This window comes from Echinops telfairi, unplaced genomic scaffold (assembly GCF_000313985.2).
Source record: "Echinops telfairi isolate 266 unplaced genomic scaffold, ASM31398v2 ScPeMD7_7469;HRSCAF=8507_0, whole genome shotgun sequence".
NCBI lineage: Eukaryota > Metazoa > Chordata > Mammalia > Afrosoricida > Tenrecidae > Echinops > Echinops telfairi.
In genome coordinates this window covers 68,661,972-68,676,623 of record NW_022111372.1, presented here as the reverse complement: position 1 = coordinate 68,676,623, position 14,652 = coordinate 68,661,972, and the positions used below count along the sequence as shown (strand labels likewise).

The following is a 14,652-nucleotide window of genomic DNA, read 5'->3' as shown; positions in this document are numbered from 1 at the left end:
TTTGGTCTTGTTTTGTATCATGACTGCCCCAGAGAGGGACATGCACTCACTGACCATTGATGTCAGTTCAAAGATAACTTGGGGTGAATGGCAAGGGGAATTGTAGAACGCAGTTGTTCTCATTTTCTCTCTTCTTTCTCCTCCAGGTCCCTAAAACACCCAGAATTCCATGACACTGGGCTCCTTCTCCTTCTTATTTAATCACTCACTACTCCCATTTAGTGGGTGGGTGGTCACTGCCAATCCCAGTCAGCAAATTTTGATTTTGGAATTTGATAATTGTGCTACTTTAATTCTGGTTACGTGAATATGTTTGAGACGAGAAAGTGCATAAACAAAAAGCAGAACTCCAAAGGTCAGATAGATGCAGTGCGTGAGTACTTGGCAAGAACCTCATTTGCAGGACGCATGGGCTGAGGCTCTTGGTTAGAGCATGGGACCTACATCATGATGGTCACTTTTAGGAAATCTAAAATCTTAAAAAAGTGATGAATAGAAAATACGAATACCGAAAATGAACTGGTAAATGATTTAGAAAACAGGGGAGATATGAGATTATTGTATTATAGGCTAAACAATTTATAGCCATTGTTTTAATGAATTGTGTCCATGTATGCCTAATTTCTGTAGGGCACAATGACAATTATCTGTGCAAGTGAGTGTGCTCTTCATCCCAGTTTGTGTTCTATTTGATGCTTGCACTCATATTTACTTTTACGTCTGTTTGATTGTCTACCCTTACAGTTTTTCTGTCTTCTAACAATCTGAAAGAGTGGAGGGAAATTTAGTAAACAAAATGTTTTGCAGAATTTTACCTTGCTTGGTTGCACCTAAATCTTCTTGGGAGCCAAGTAAATTCAGCAAATTCAGATATTGGGGAGTTGTCTTGAAGTATAGAATGTATGCCCTCCCTACCTTCAAGAACTATATAATTGTAACAAGGGAGTCGGGGAGAGCAGCCTCAGGCTGCCAAACACATGTGTGTGAGCAGACAGATCTTAGTATATAGTCTGTAAGTAAACGTACATTAAGGTCCGTTCCTGCTGCAAAAATAAATATTATAATAATATACAATTTGGTTCCATTGATGTATATTCATTTCTTAAACTAGTCTCCATAAAATTGATTTTTTTCAATCTGAAGTGGATTATAGTTCAAGCTCACAAACAAAGTGAGTCAATCTATTGGCAAAGAAAGAAATCAATAGATGTTTCTGGCTAGGTAGAGAGTAAATTTGGATATGAATTATTTAAGAACTATTTTAAGCATAGTTTAAGAACTATTTAATTGCAATAAATCAATATATAAATAATAAAAAAATATTTTAAAATAAAATTATACACAAGAAGGAGCTTCAAAAAGTATATCAGGATAAAGATTATCTTTTAATTCCATTTTTTCCAATAATTTTATTAATACTTCTTGTATATAGCATAATATATAATATCTAAGCCCATGTTATCAAGTTGATTACACCTCATTGCCCATACAAGACAAAGTAGAACTCTCTTATAGGCTTTATAAAACTGTGAATTGAAATATAAAATGACTGTGACATCTTTCTTCCATGAAGCAACTAGTGGGTTCAAATCTCCAACTTTCAGGTTAGCAACTGAGTGCTCACCTACTTAGCTTCCAGGGACCCTTTCAAAGGAACAGGAAACCAAAGTCTAACCAAACCCACTGCCTTCAAGCTAATTCCAACTAATTATGATCCTCCTATAGGACTGAGTAAACTTCTTATGGCTTCTGAAACTGCACTTCTTTATGGGAATAGACGGCCTCATCTTTAGCCCTTGGATTGGCTGGTATATTTGAATTACTGACATTGTGGTTAGCAACTTAACACTTAGTTCATTGAACCACTATGGGTCATTCAAGACAATATATGTTATATCTTATTATATAAGAAATTATCCCCAAGGAGGGGCATGCCAGGAGCATACAAGAATTAAAGGTTAGAAAATGACCAATTTCTATTAGCCGTTGTCTTTTTACTTTTTTCATGCTAATACATACATCTTATAATATTAGTGAAAACTCAAGTGATTATTCTTTTGCTTGATCCATAAAGAGAAATGATGAAAGGAAAAGGTAAAATGTGATCTTAATAGTGAGATAAATTCTAACTGCTATAAGTAGATAATTATTGTTTTCACTGAGACGCATTCCTGAAATTCCAATAAATGTGAGTTGTTGATAGATTCTTAAGAAAGAACAGATGTACTGGCTAAGAAATATATATATTCACATGTGTGTACCTACATAAAATGTACATATACATATGAAGAAAGATATAAAATGCTGAGAGGTGTATATATATATATATATATATATATATATATATATATATATGCTGATGGGTGAAAAGAGGGACACTATTATAGTAGAATGGTTTTGATAAGACTGCTGAGAATTATTACTGATAACTGCTTCTCAATTCGTTCACAATTGGCACAACATGTTAAAGTCCAGGTTGGAAGTGAGTTCTACAAACATAATTCTAAAGCATAAACTCTGAAGGATTATATAGCACAGAATTTGTGTACATTTAAGAACCTGTGAAATATGAGGGGGGAAATTGATGCAAATCAATGGGATAAGTTAGATAAATGGATATTTGAAGTACACATTATGTGAAGTATACAGCATGGCTCCCTGATGGAAATTTATACAGAAAATATTAACTATATATGAATGAATTGCTCAGGAATAAAGCTAGTTCTTGATCTCCAAAGAAATCATTATTACATACATTAGTTCACTTCATTAATGTTCTATGTTGGAGACATATATGAACGTTCTGGTAAAGGAAAATGATGCCTAAAGTATTGGATTGTTATTTCTCAGAGATAATGTTGAAAACTACAAAGTCATCGTTCCTATTCTGACCTCTCAACAAATTGTTGCCTTTTCGGAAAAATAGCCTTTTTCTGTTTCTTGGTGAGTGCCTGTATTTCTCTGAAAATGCCTCTATTGAGTTATCACAGAATGACAATAAATATGCTTTATTGGTTGAAATATGTGCCATTAGAGGGCAATAAAATAAAATCACATCGAACTTAAAATGGAATCTATTTAATGAACTCTTTCTCTGCTATGATAGGTAATCCCCATCTTTAAGATTGAAGAGGCTTACATAAGTCAGATTGTCATATTTTGTTCAGATCATGATTAGGATAATTCAGTTAGGATTTAGTGCAATAAATCAATCATTTATGAAACGTACCATTGAATTAATCAGGACTTAATAAAGCTTACTAAAGTATTTTACACACTTTCCAAGAGCAACCTCAATACCTGAAGGAGCTAGCTGGCTGTGTAAGATTCTTTTACATAACGTATATGTGATCATATTTTGATTACAATGTGAGACAGTTTAGTATCATTTAGGAAAGTGTGTCCATTTGAAGAATTCATTAGCAGAAGCGGGCTTCTCCGTAAGGACTCGTCCTCCCAAAGTGGCATATTTAGGCTCCTTTCTCCGACAAAGATATTAGCTGTGAAATTTCATGTGTAAGCAGCAAATTATCAGGACTACACAGCGGGCCAATTTTAGAAATAGCTAATCAAAGCCAATAAATTTCCCATTTGTGTCAGACTATGTGGCAGTGAGATTGAATAAGTGCTGTTGATAGAAACTCACTGTCCCAATTTCCTGCTTCATCAGAGCGTGTAACCGAAGTGAAGACTGACATCTTCGTCACCAGTTTTGGACCAGTTTCAGATCATGATATGGTAAGTGACACTGTGTCTTTGGTCTTCTTGGGGTGATTTTTTAAAATTTAATTTTCAAAAGAAAAAAATACAGTAACTATTTAGGTAGCAACCTTATACAGGTTGGACATGCACTTGTGCCAATATGCATATCTAATATGTAATATGTACTACATCTAGCCCCACCTCTCAAACTCTATACCATCAAGTCCATGTGAATCACAGTGTCACTATAGGATAGAGTAGAACTGTGCCATGCTGTTTCCAAATCTGTGAATCTTTAGAGAAGCAGACTGCTAGTTCCTTCTACAGGCCGACCTTTTAGTTGGCAGCCAGTCTCTTACCCACTGTGCAACCAGGACTCCTCTTGGGATCTATATAATAGAAACACACCCATTTAGATCGCAGGTCATGCTTATCCCTATAATTATCAACCACAGCAGTCATCTCCTTCTCTATCCTTGGAAATGATTGTTTTGCCTTTGATTGACCTTGTACTACAAGATCAATAGGGCAAGTCTTTTATCATTTTTGTCATTTTCTCATTAACATGAGGAGGTCATATTAATGCACGCATGCCTAGATATGCAGCATTGTTCTCAGAAAGTCACGGGCATTATCATTTCTGAAGAACTTTTGACTAAAACAGGAAAATTAGAATAAAAGCTTAGTACATACTTGACCAGATTCAGACAGACAAAATGGGTTTGAACTATATTGGCCAACAGTCAGCTTTACTGCTAACAGATCACGTGAGGGTTGGAATGAAATGACTAAATACCTTTTCATTCTTTTCTCAAGCCACCCAGGCTGAAATAAATGTCTCTTCCCTCCGGGGTCGTTGGTAAATCCATAAGGCGGTGAAAAGAGTAAATGATTTTTAAAACCAAAAGCAGCAAAGTTTCTAGGAAAGGAAAATGTTATCAAGAGGCCATGAAAATAAGTTTTTAATGAATATTACAAAATACATTGATCCGGTATATTTTGAAATGCTCCTTTTGTTGGCATCATCTGAAAGTAAATGTCCTCTGATTTCATAGAAGCTCAGGATGATTCAGAATACTATGGCAAGTACCAGTGTAGGCCAGCCTTTCCTCAAATGTGCCTATTGGCGGTAATGAACTCACCTTGGGGTGTGTAAAACTCTGACCAACGAGCTTTGGTAAGAAAACCTGTTTATACCCATCTGGTATCTTTTCAATAATATTTGTTCAAAATCATCTTTCTTCCCCAATATCTGCTAATATTCTGCCAAACTAATGATCTGTGGATCAAACAGTGTGAGATTCTAGCTGAGGATATTATTAGTCCAAAGTCAGGTTATGGTATCTACCAAATCAGTCAGCAGAGTGTACACGAGACAGCAGAATGGTATGTAAGAACATTCGTTTCTGAAGCAGAAAGCTGAGGTGATAATCTGAGGCCCTTGGCATCTCCTCAGGACATCTGTTTAGTATATAGTATCTCCATACATGTTTCTTCCTGTTTAAAGTAAACATGATAACAATAATATCTTATGGGGTTATTTCATGTATGAAGTTAATACATGCAAATCCCTTAACACAGTTCCTATTCTTGACACATAAATAGCAAATGACCGTGGTTAATTATTATGACTCCCCAAGGAGCACGCATATAAATTTCAATCATAACTGTGGATTTATTACGCTGGCAACTCATTTGGTCATATGGGGCATTATCAGAATATTGTGAAATACAATATCTTTAACTAAATTGTTTACTTTCTGACCATCTAGTTCATGGTGATATTTTTCTTGTAAAAACTCTTTCATTCACTATTCACTCCTCATGCCCCATTTAGAAACTTTATATTATGATTTAGATGAAAGTTGACACAGCAGATCATCAGTTTTACACCTGAGAATTTAACACATTTTCTTTCCGTTCCTTCGTTTCAGTCCTCTCAATGACCCACCTTTATTTTACTTCCTTGAAGTGCTTCCTGTTTCCGTTTCTCCTTATTACCTGATCCACTGTCCTTGGGTGAATATTGCCCTTTGATTTTTACATAGTTGATTCATTGAACTGATTAAAGCTCAGCGCACACCTGTATCATTAGCCATAGTCACATGGGTCCCAACGATCTCTATCTGAGCAATAAGCTTGGTCTCTTTTACATTTTTCTCCCACTTTATCCAGAACTTTCTAGGGTAATTCTTTACAGAGCAGTGTGTAGTGGTAGCAAGACACCACATAGTTCTTGTCTGAAAGTTGTGGAGCCTGATGCTTGTATGGTTTATAAGTCCATTGAATTAATTGTTTGTATGCATCTTTCAATTGTCATCACTATCCTTTCCTCTGGACAGAGAGAGACCAATAGTTGTACCTTCCTGGGATCCTAAGTACTTTTCAGGCCCTCGTTGCTACTGACCAAAGTAGCACTGGCACTGTGAAGTGTTAAGTCAAGGGACTTTGGTATTGAGCCCTCATACCCAGCACCTCATTCCTCCAGGCATTTGGTTAATATTAAGTTTTCATAATTTTGACCCCTGCATGATCCATCACATTTAGGAATATATTTGTATCAAAAGTAAATGTTCATATGCCAATAATCTCTGTGTCAACACCATATGTTCTTGACCATATTCCCACTCTCCTCTCCAAACTTGTTCAGCCTCAATATTTCAGACGCGCCTTGAAGGCAGTGAGCCTGTTTCTTTGGTTCACTCAGAGATCAATGGCAGGATGATGTATGCAACAGTATCTGCCTCTCTTGCCTTTTAACTCTTGCAAGGCTTCCAGTATCTTCTCTTAACTCCATCATGTCTTTAGTCCTGAAGGTGTAGTTGTTATGCACTGGGCAACAATCGGCATGGAGAGCAGTCTGAAATCGCTAGCAGCTCCATGGGAGAAAAACTGCGCTTTCTACTCCTGTAAACAGTTACAGTCTCAGAAACCCACTGACACCATAAGTCAGCATTGACTTGATGGCAATGAGTTTATTTCTATGGTTTACTGATAGATCCCCCATATAGGAGGACTGTATATAACAGTATTTGCCTCTCTTGTCTTTTAAGCATTTTGAGCCTCCATCATATCTTTTCCTGACCTCTTTAATATTATATATTGTCTTCGTCTTCATCCAAGTGAGTAGGTGTGTCTGCCTTCTATCCTCTCTTACCTCCATTCTTCTCTAGCCCCTGGTTGTCATCAAAGGCTCTCTCTTGACTTTTTACAATATCAGTATCATACAATGTCTGACTTTTATGATTGATTTTCACTCAGCATAAAGTTCTTCAGGTTTAACCATGTTATTAGATGTTATGCAGACTCATTGCTAATCTTTACTGTTACTTAGTAATATTATATTGTATGTGTGTATCAACATTTACTACTCTGCTCTTCCACTGAAGGAAGTTCAGGTTTCCATCATTTTGCTATTGTAAACAGTGCTGCTAACAACGCAGGCCTGGGAGCATCTATTCGGCCAGGGCTCTCATTTCTTGAGGATATATACCAAACAGAAGTATTTGCGTTCCAACTTTTTTGAGGAAGTGCCATACCACATTTCCTTGTCACTTCACCACTCACAGCCCCACCAGCTCTGAATAAGGCCTCCAGTCTCTCCTCCCCATTATCACTTTTCTGCTAAACACATTTTATTAGCTCCCAATGAAGTTTATCACTTTGGCCCATCATGAATACATTAAAAAAAATTGCCACACTTTCTCACTCATTTTACCATCATTTGCTGAGTAGAACTGGCATCTTTGGGGACCAGAGGACTGGGTCTAACAGTCAGGTTGTCTGACTTCAAGGTTATTAACACACCAGAAGTGTGACCTTGAGCAAAACATTTAAAAACTAACTCTGTAGATTTTTTTTTTAAGTTACCCTCAGAAGAACATTGTAACATGACATGAGTTGATGTATTGTGTCTGTCAGGCGTGCTCAATAAACGATAGCTATTGTTATTTTTGCTCACAATGAAGGCTATCAAGTGAACTTTGACTCAGATGTAGAACCACTCTGTGCGCACTCATTGCCATCGAATGAACTTTTACTCAGAGGACAGGTAAAACCGCCCGTGAGTTTCTGAGATTGAAAATCTTCACGGGGATAAAAAGCCTCATCCTTTTTTCTGCTCGAGCACCTAATGGGTTTGAACTGCTGAACTTGCAGTTAGCAGCCAAACCAGTTCAGATTCATTGTGTGCTGTTTCCTGTCTTGGAATCAATATACGCACTATGATATTTTTCCAAACCATTTTATTAGGAGCTAATCCAGAAAACACACCTTTCCTTAGTTCAATTATATCAAGCACTATGATTTTTGATACACAATTACTAATGCCTAGGCAATATGCATGGAGTGGATATCAACCTATATAGTTTCAATTCATCTAGCTCCCATGTAACAGATTGGAGCTTTCCTGGCTGTGATATATTTACAGAAGTGCATCTTCAAGGTTTTCTACAACAGAATAGCAGGGTATTTTCAAGCCACCAACTTTTTGGTTAGCAACTGAGTGCTTGGCTGTTTGTGCCACCAAGGCTTTTTGATTAGTCCTATGGTTGTCATGATTTGGTGATGAATAATCTTGGATCAAAGACGAGATAAGAAGTGGGGACAAAGTGTAGAACAGATCAGGGAGCAATACTCCCTGGTGCCTGAAACTTCTGAACTGGTTATGTTGTTAAACTCTTCTGTCAATGGATCCAATCAGCCTTAGATATGCAACTGACTTTTTAAAATGGTTAGTGGAAATTATTTTCTGACTGCTTTGCTATAGAAGATAAATCATGTAAACCACATTGTCATAGAATTCTGCATAAGGAAAAGCAATAAGATTTGGAGAAAATCAGGCTAGAGAGCAGAATGATAAAGCTGCTTTTTCATAGCAGGAAAAGCTTTGTAGTTTATTAAGTGAGAGCTAATAAAATATCTAATTAATAATTATAGCCATAATAACATTAAAATTACTGAAAGCTTGCAATATGCCAGACACCATGCTCAAGGCTTGATGGATCATATTTCTTCTAATCCTCATTCCAAAACTTTTAGCTCAGCACTATTATTATGCACATTTTCCAGAGGAGGTATATGACCTAGCTAGCTACGTGTAGTGATTTGAACCCAGTCCATTCAGCCCTAGAGACACCCTACCTCCCAAGGCATCTGACTTCTTCTAGAATAGAAAACAGAATTAGGACAACTCCTTCACTTGATTTTAAAAACCATTAATTTGCAATCAAACAGCCCATTCCCAGGGCCCTAGGTTCTGACTAAAATAGCCAAGCAACACCTTCATAGAACTCTTTCCCACAGTGGCTAAAATGCATTAAGTTGAAGCACACACAGATGGTAATAAATGGTGCAAACAGTAACACTTCAATACAATAATTTTTTTAAAAAAGGAAGGGGTATTTTTGTCAGTCTTCCAAGTAAGGTTCATCTCCTCTGGGGATGTCCTTTGTTGAGCAGGGTAACACAAGATCGGTAGGGCTTGGAACAGTGGAGCTTGAACAGTTTTTCAGCGGAAAATCCTGTTTGCTCAGATGTTTTGATTGTGGACTCCTTCTTTTCCACATTCTGCTGTTGCTTAGCTTGCTTCTTACCAGCTTCTTACTTCCCTTGGATTTTTTTCCCTACCACTTTTCTAAGGAAATAACACTTTTTCATTCTCAACTACATAAGAAGTCTCACATAAATGTATGTTGATTTTTAAAAAGTGTACTAAGACAAATACTTTTAATTTCTAACATTTACTGAGAGTGTTCTATATGCTAGGCATTTTTAAAACCTGTTCATGTGTGGTAACTAATTACTTCACCCAACTAATGGGTGAAGGAAATTTGCTCACAGAGGGCAAGAAACTTAAGGCTATTCCTCTGGCAGGTTGATGTTGCAGCTATAGCTAGTGGGTTTAGAATTTATATTCATAATCACTATGATCGATTTCATTTTCTTGTTCAACTTCCTGAAGAAATTCATCTAGATGTCCATTCTGTCTAATAAATGTTGACTACAGATGCAACGTCATGTTATGTAAGTAGGTACTGGCAGCAATCTGCTATTTCCATGACAATTATGCTGAAGACAGTTTGCAAAACACTGGAGACCAAATGTTTGTACTGTTGATTAGTCAGGATTTGATCATCATCAATTGCCATTATTTGTTTATTCAATTTTTATTTTGAATTCTATCAACTGAGAGCATGAAAAATAAATGGTTTGCCCATCAGTTTTCCTTAGTTTTGTTTGGGTATCTCTGCATTAGTGTGTATTTGACAAAACGATATTTGAAAAGAGAATGTTTTCAATAGATTTTTTGATTTAGTAGAATTCATTTCACATGTGATAAACATTTTACATACATAGGTTTATTTGTGGAGTGATTTCATTGGAACATATTATGCCCAAAATATGATATCCAGTATGTTTTATGTTTTTATATTTAAAATGATTATAACCATAAAAGTTTCCTTGCAGCAAACAAAGAAATGTACATTATCAGATTCATGAGAACATGATCAATTGGTATATTGTTGAAACCATCATTTATAATTAGGTGGCTAATCCTCTGTTCTTGACCACCTCAAAGATCACTGACTAGAAATCAAAGTAGATAAGTCATGAATGATACATATACCATTTTATATTGGATCCTTACCTATCAAGCTTATCCACTATCCCTAAAGGGAGACATGCTGAAGGAATAGCTTAGTGCTCCATTTGGAGGGAGGAGAATCTAGCTACATGTCTTCCCAAGGATGATTTCTATGACGCCGAGGACAGATAAATCTCCATCGTCCAACGTTTTTTATCCTAAAACCAAATTTCCCTCTGATGACACTCTACTTCTCTGCTGCGTTCAATAACTCATCACAGTGGTCACACAAATCCCAAACAATACTCATGATTATGAAAGTTTAATAGTGAAACTAACAAGTCACAAGTTATTATCAGAAATGTTAAGGGTGTAATTTGTTCATCTGCAATGTTTCTTTTCAGCAGTGCCAATAAGCCCATATGTCTCTGGTCCTAAGTCTGTCAACCACATGGCTGCTTGGTCTCTGCCAATACCTTGCAAATGTTATAAAGTTCCTTTAATTCTGGTAAATAGCCAAAGGGCCCCATTCTCTGCAAGCCAGCCTCCTTTCAAAGCCCTCTTTACTCATTCTGTGTTCCAGGAAGGCCATTACTTTGTCTCATGAACTCTGTGACATAGTCCGTGTAGCCACATGGATTTTTGGATGTGCTCCTCTGCAATCTCTTCTTTCTCAATGGCTCTGGGACATTTCATTCCTGAGTCTAAGATAACTCACCCTACATTCTCCAAATCACAAAACTGAACAATTTCTACATTAGAATTCCAATACTCAATATTCCTGCTCCAAACTAGTCATTTCAAGATCTATCTTGATGAACAAAGCTATATGTGATGGTCTATCTATCTGCCTACAGGGAGACCAGTCAATACAACTATTATTCAAATGTATGCACCAACCACTAAAGCTCAAACCAAAAACACAACTCACTGTCATCAAGTCAATGCTGATTCATAGTGACCCACCTGGGGATTTCCAAGACTGTAACTAATTATAGCAGTAAAAAGCCCAGTCTTTCTCCCAAGGAGCTGCTTGTGGTTTTGAACTACCAAACATCTGAATGGCAGCGCAATGCACTGCCAGGACTCCTATGGCTAAAGCTAGTGGTAAAGAAATGGAAGAATTCTGCCAACCCCTTCAGGCTGAAATTGATCAAACATTCAATCAAGGTGGATTAATAACTACTGGTGACTGAAGTGTGAAATTTGGGAAGAAAGAAAAAGGATTAATTGTTGGAAAATATAATCCAGTTGCTAGAAACGCAGCTAAGACTATGTGATAGAATTTTTTCAAGACCACAGATGGCTTCTATACAAATACCTATCTTCAACAATGTAAACAGTGACTATACATGTAGACATCACCAAATAGAATACACAGAGATCAAATTGACTGACTATATCTGTGGGAAGAGATGATGCAGGAACTCAAAATCATTAGCTAAAACAAAACCAGACTCCGACTGAAGAACAAACCATAATTGCTCCTAAGTGAATTCAGGTTTAAGGTGAAGAAAATTAAAATTAGTCCATGAGAAAAAGTATAACAGGAATACCTGATCTGTGTTAGGTTTAATCTTAACTCGACTGGACAGGGATTCTTAGTGATTTGGTAGTTGACAACTCGAAATTTCCCGTGATCGGACCTAGTCCAATGCAATCACGCCCAATCAGTGGTAAGAAGGTGATGGTGAGATGCAAGTCTCTCACTCAGGTCACAGACCTTATGCAAGCAATCAAACTTCCTTGGGGAGACAGCCCATGTCTTATGTTGTCATTAGGTGCTGTCCATCACTGCAAACGTATACTCACCCTCTGGACCACAAGTGAAACCATGCTCAGCCCTGTGCCATCCTCACAATTGTTCTTATATTTGAGCCCATAGTTGCAGCCTCTGTGTCAATCCATCTTGTCAAGTCAAAGACATTTCTCTTTTCTTCCCCTTTATTTTATCAAACAAGATGTCCTTCTCCAGGGATTGGTCTCACCTGATAACATGTATAACTTGACCAAAGTACATGAGACAAAGTCTCATGCCTCTAAGGAACACTCTAGCTGTACTTCTTTGAAGACAAACTTGTTAGTTCCTTTTGCAGGTCATGGTACTTTCAATATTCTTCATTAGCACCATAATGCAAATGTGTTAATTCTTCTTCACTCTTCCTTACTCAATATCCAACTTTCACATCCATATGGGGTAACTGAAAATACCATAGCTTGGGCAAGGTGTACTTCAGTCCTTAAAGTAACATCCTTGCTTTTCAACACTTTAAAAAGATCTACTTCATCTACAAGTGGGAAACTTTTCTGGTTTTCGTTGGGCCCAGATTTTGTATCTGATTCATCAGCCTCCTATTCATTGGAATTTATCAAATGGTCTACCACACCAGTAGACCTACCACACTGGTGATCCTGGGATCTCTCAAATACCTTCCTTCTCACCTGCTTGCCGGCCACTAGCCTGACTGATTGACCATGAATTCTTCCATCGCTGCAGCCATCAACCTTTGGTTTTTCTGCCAGTCTTGGGTTCGTTCATCCCTGGTGAGGGTCAGGAGAAGCTTCTCGGCTAACGTATGACTCACTGACTTGGAAGCTGTCTGAACTTGAAGATCCACACTTCTACAATTGTGTAAGACACTTCTCCATGTACATTTAGACACATATAAATACATACACATTTATAAGTGTCATTGCTTCTGCTCTTCTAGAGAAGCCATTCAAATACACCATCCAAATTTATGGGATCTTCAAGAACAGATTTGACACTGCAAACTAATGACAGGAGGACAGACACGTATGGAAGAACATCATGAATATCACACTTGAAAAAAGAACAAGAAAAAATAGACATCTCCAAAGTGGATTTCAGAAGAGATTCAGAAACTTGTTCTAAAACTTAGGGTAGCTAATGGTAATGGGAGAAATGATGAAACAAAAGAGCCAAACAGAAAATTTCAAAGAGCAACTTAAGAAAGCAAATTAAGTTTTCAAGTGAAATGTGCAAAGACCAGGACTTAGAAAGCACAAAAGGAAGAACAGTGTCAGCGCATATCTTACTGGCAGATGTGAAGGAAAATTCAAGTCAGCAATTGTGATTTTTAGGGATTATCTAGATAGAATACTGAAAGATTCAGAAAGCATCAAAGGAGGATGGAAGGAATGCAAAGTCACTGTAGGATAAACAATGTGTCCATGTTCAAACATTTTAAGAGGTAGCATAAGACCAGGAACTACTAGATTGCAGGTGGAAGTTCAAGATGCCCTGAAAGCATTAGCTAAAAACAAGTTTACAGGAATTGATAGGATACCAACAAAAAATATTCAAGAAGCTCGTACATCCTAGTACACCCTAGTCTCTGTCAAGAAATTAAGAGGACAACTACTGACCACAAGAGATCCTTGTTTGTGTTCATTCTGAAAAATGGAGGCCAAAAATAATGTAAACATTATTGAAAAATATCACATTCAAGTAAAATTCATTAAGGATAATTCAAAAATAGATGTAGCTGTAAAAATACAGGAAACTGCCACAACTTCAGGTCAGATCCAGAAGAGGACTTAGAACAAAGGATGTCATTGCTGAGGTCTGACAGATCTTGGCTGAGAGCAGAGAATATCAGAAAGACAATGCCTTTCACTTTATTGGTTATGCAAAGGCATTTGAATGTGTGGATTCTAGCAAACTATGGATAATGCTGTAGTCATACTAGCAGAACAAGGGAATTCTGTATAGTTTAAAATCAGAAAAAGTGGATGTTAGCATTGTATCTTTTCACCATAGTTATTCAAATCAGTATGCTAAGCAAATGATCCAAGAAGATGAAAAATATGAAAAAGAACACAGTATCAAGATTAGAGGGAGGCTTATTAATTACCTGTAATGTTCAGTTGGCATAGCTTTGCTTGCTGAAAGCGATAGGACTTAAAGCATTAGCTAATGGAAATCAAAGACTGCAATCTTTACTGTCTATTGCAATTCAATGTAAAGAAGCAAAAATCCTGACAACTGTACTAGTGGACAATATCAGATAAATAGAGAAAGGTTTGAATTTTCCAATCATTTTACTGAGTCACAATCAACTGTCAAGGAAAGTAGCAGTCAACAACTCAATCAGCTATTGCATGGAGCAAAACTGCTATACGAGACAGTTTGGATGAATGAATGAATGAATGAATGAATGAATGGCAAAGGTGGCTTTTTGTAGATTATGGGAGTAATACAACCAAATTGCTCCTTAGAATCAAGGATAAAGAGCATTTTTCTCACATATTTTGGACATGATATCAGAAGAGACCAGTGCCTGGAAAAGGACATTACACTTGCTAAAGTAGAAGATCAGTGAAGAGAGGAACCTCAAGGA

At 37.0% G+C, this 14,652-nt stretch overlaps 1 protein-coding gene across 1 annotated transcript in view; it reads left to right on the top strand.

Moving 5' to 3' along the window:
- Positions 1-14,652, top strand: part of GABRA1 (gamma-aminobutyric acid type A receptor subunit alpha1) — a 67,826-nt gene that overhangs the window by 14,060 nt on the left and 39,114 nt on the right. The window contains exon 3 of the mRNA XM_004696768.2: positions 3,671-3,738. Within this exon, the coding sequence (XP_004696825.1) occupies positions 3,671-3,738 (68 nt within the window). The remainder of the gene's footprint in view (positions 1-3,670; positions 3,739-14,652) is intronic.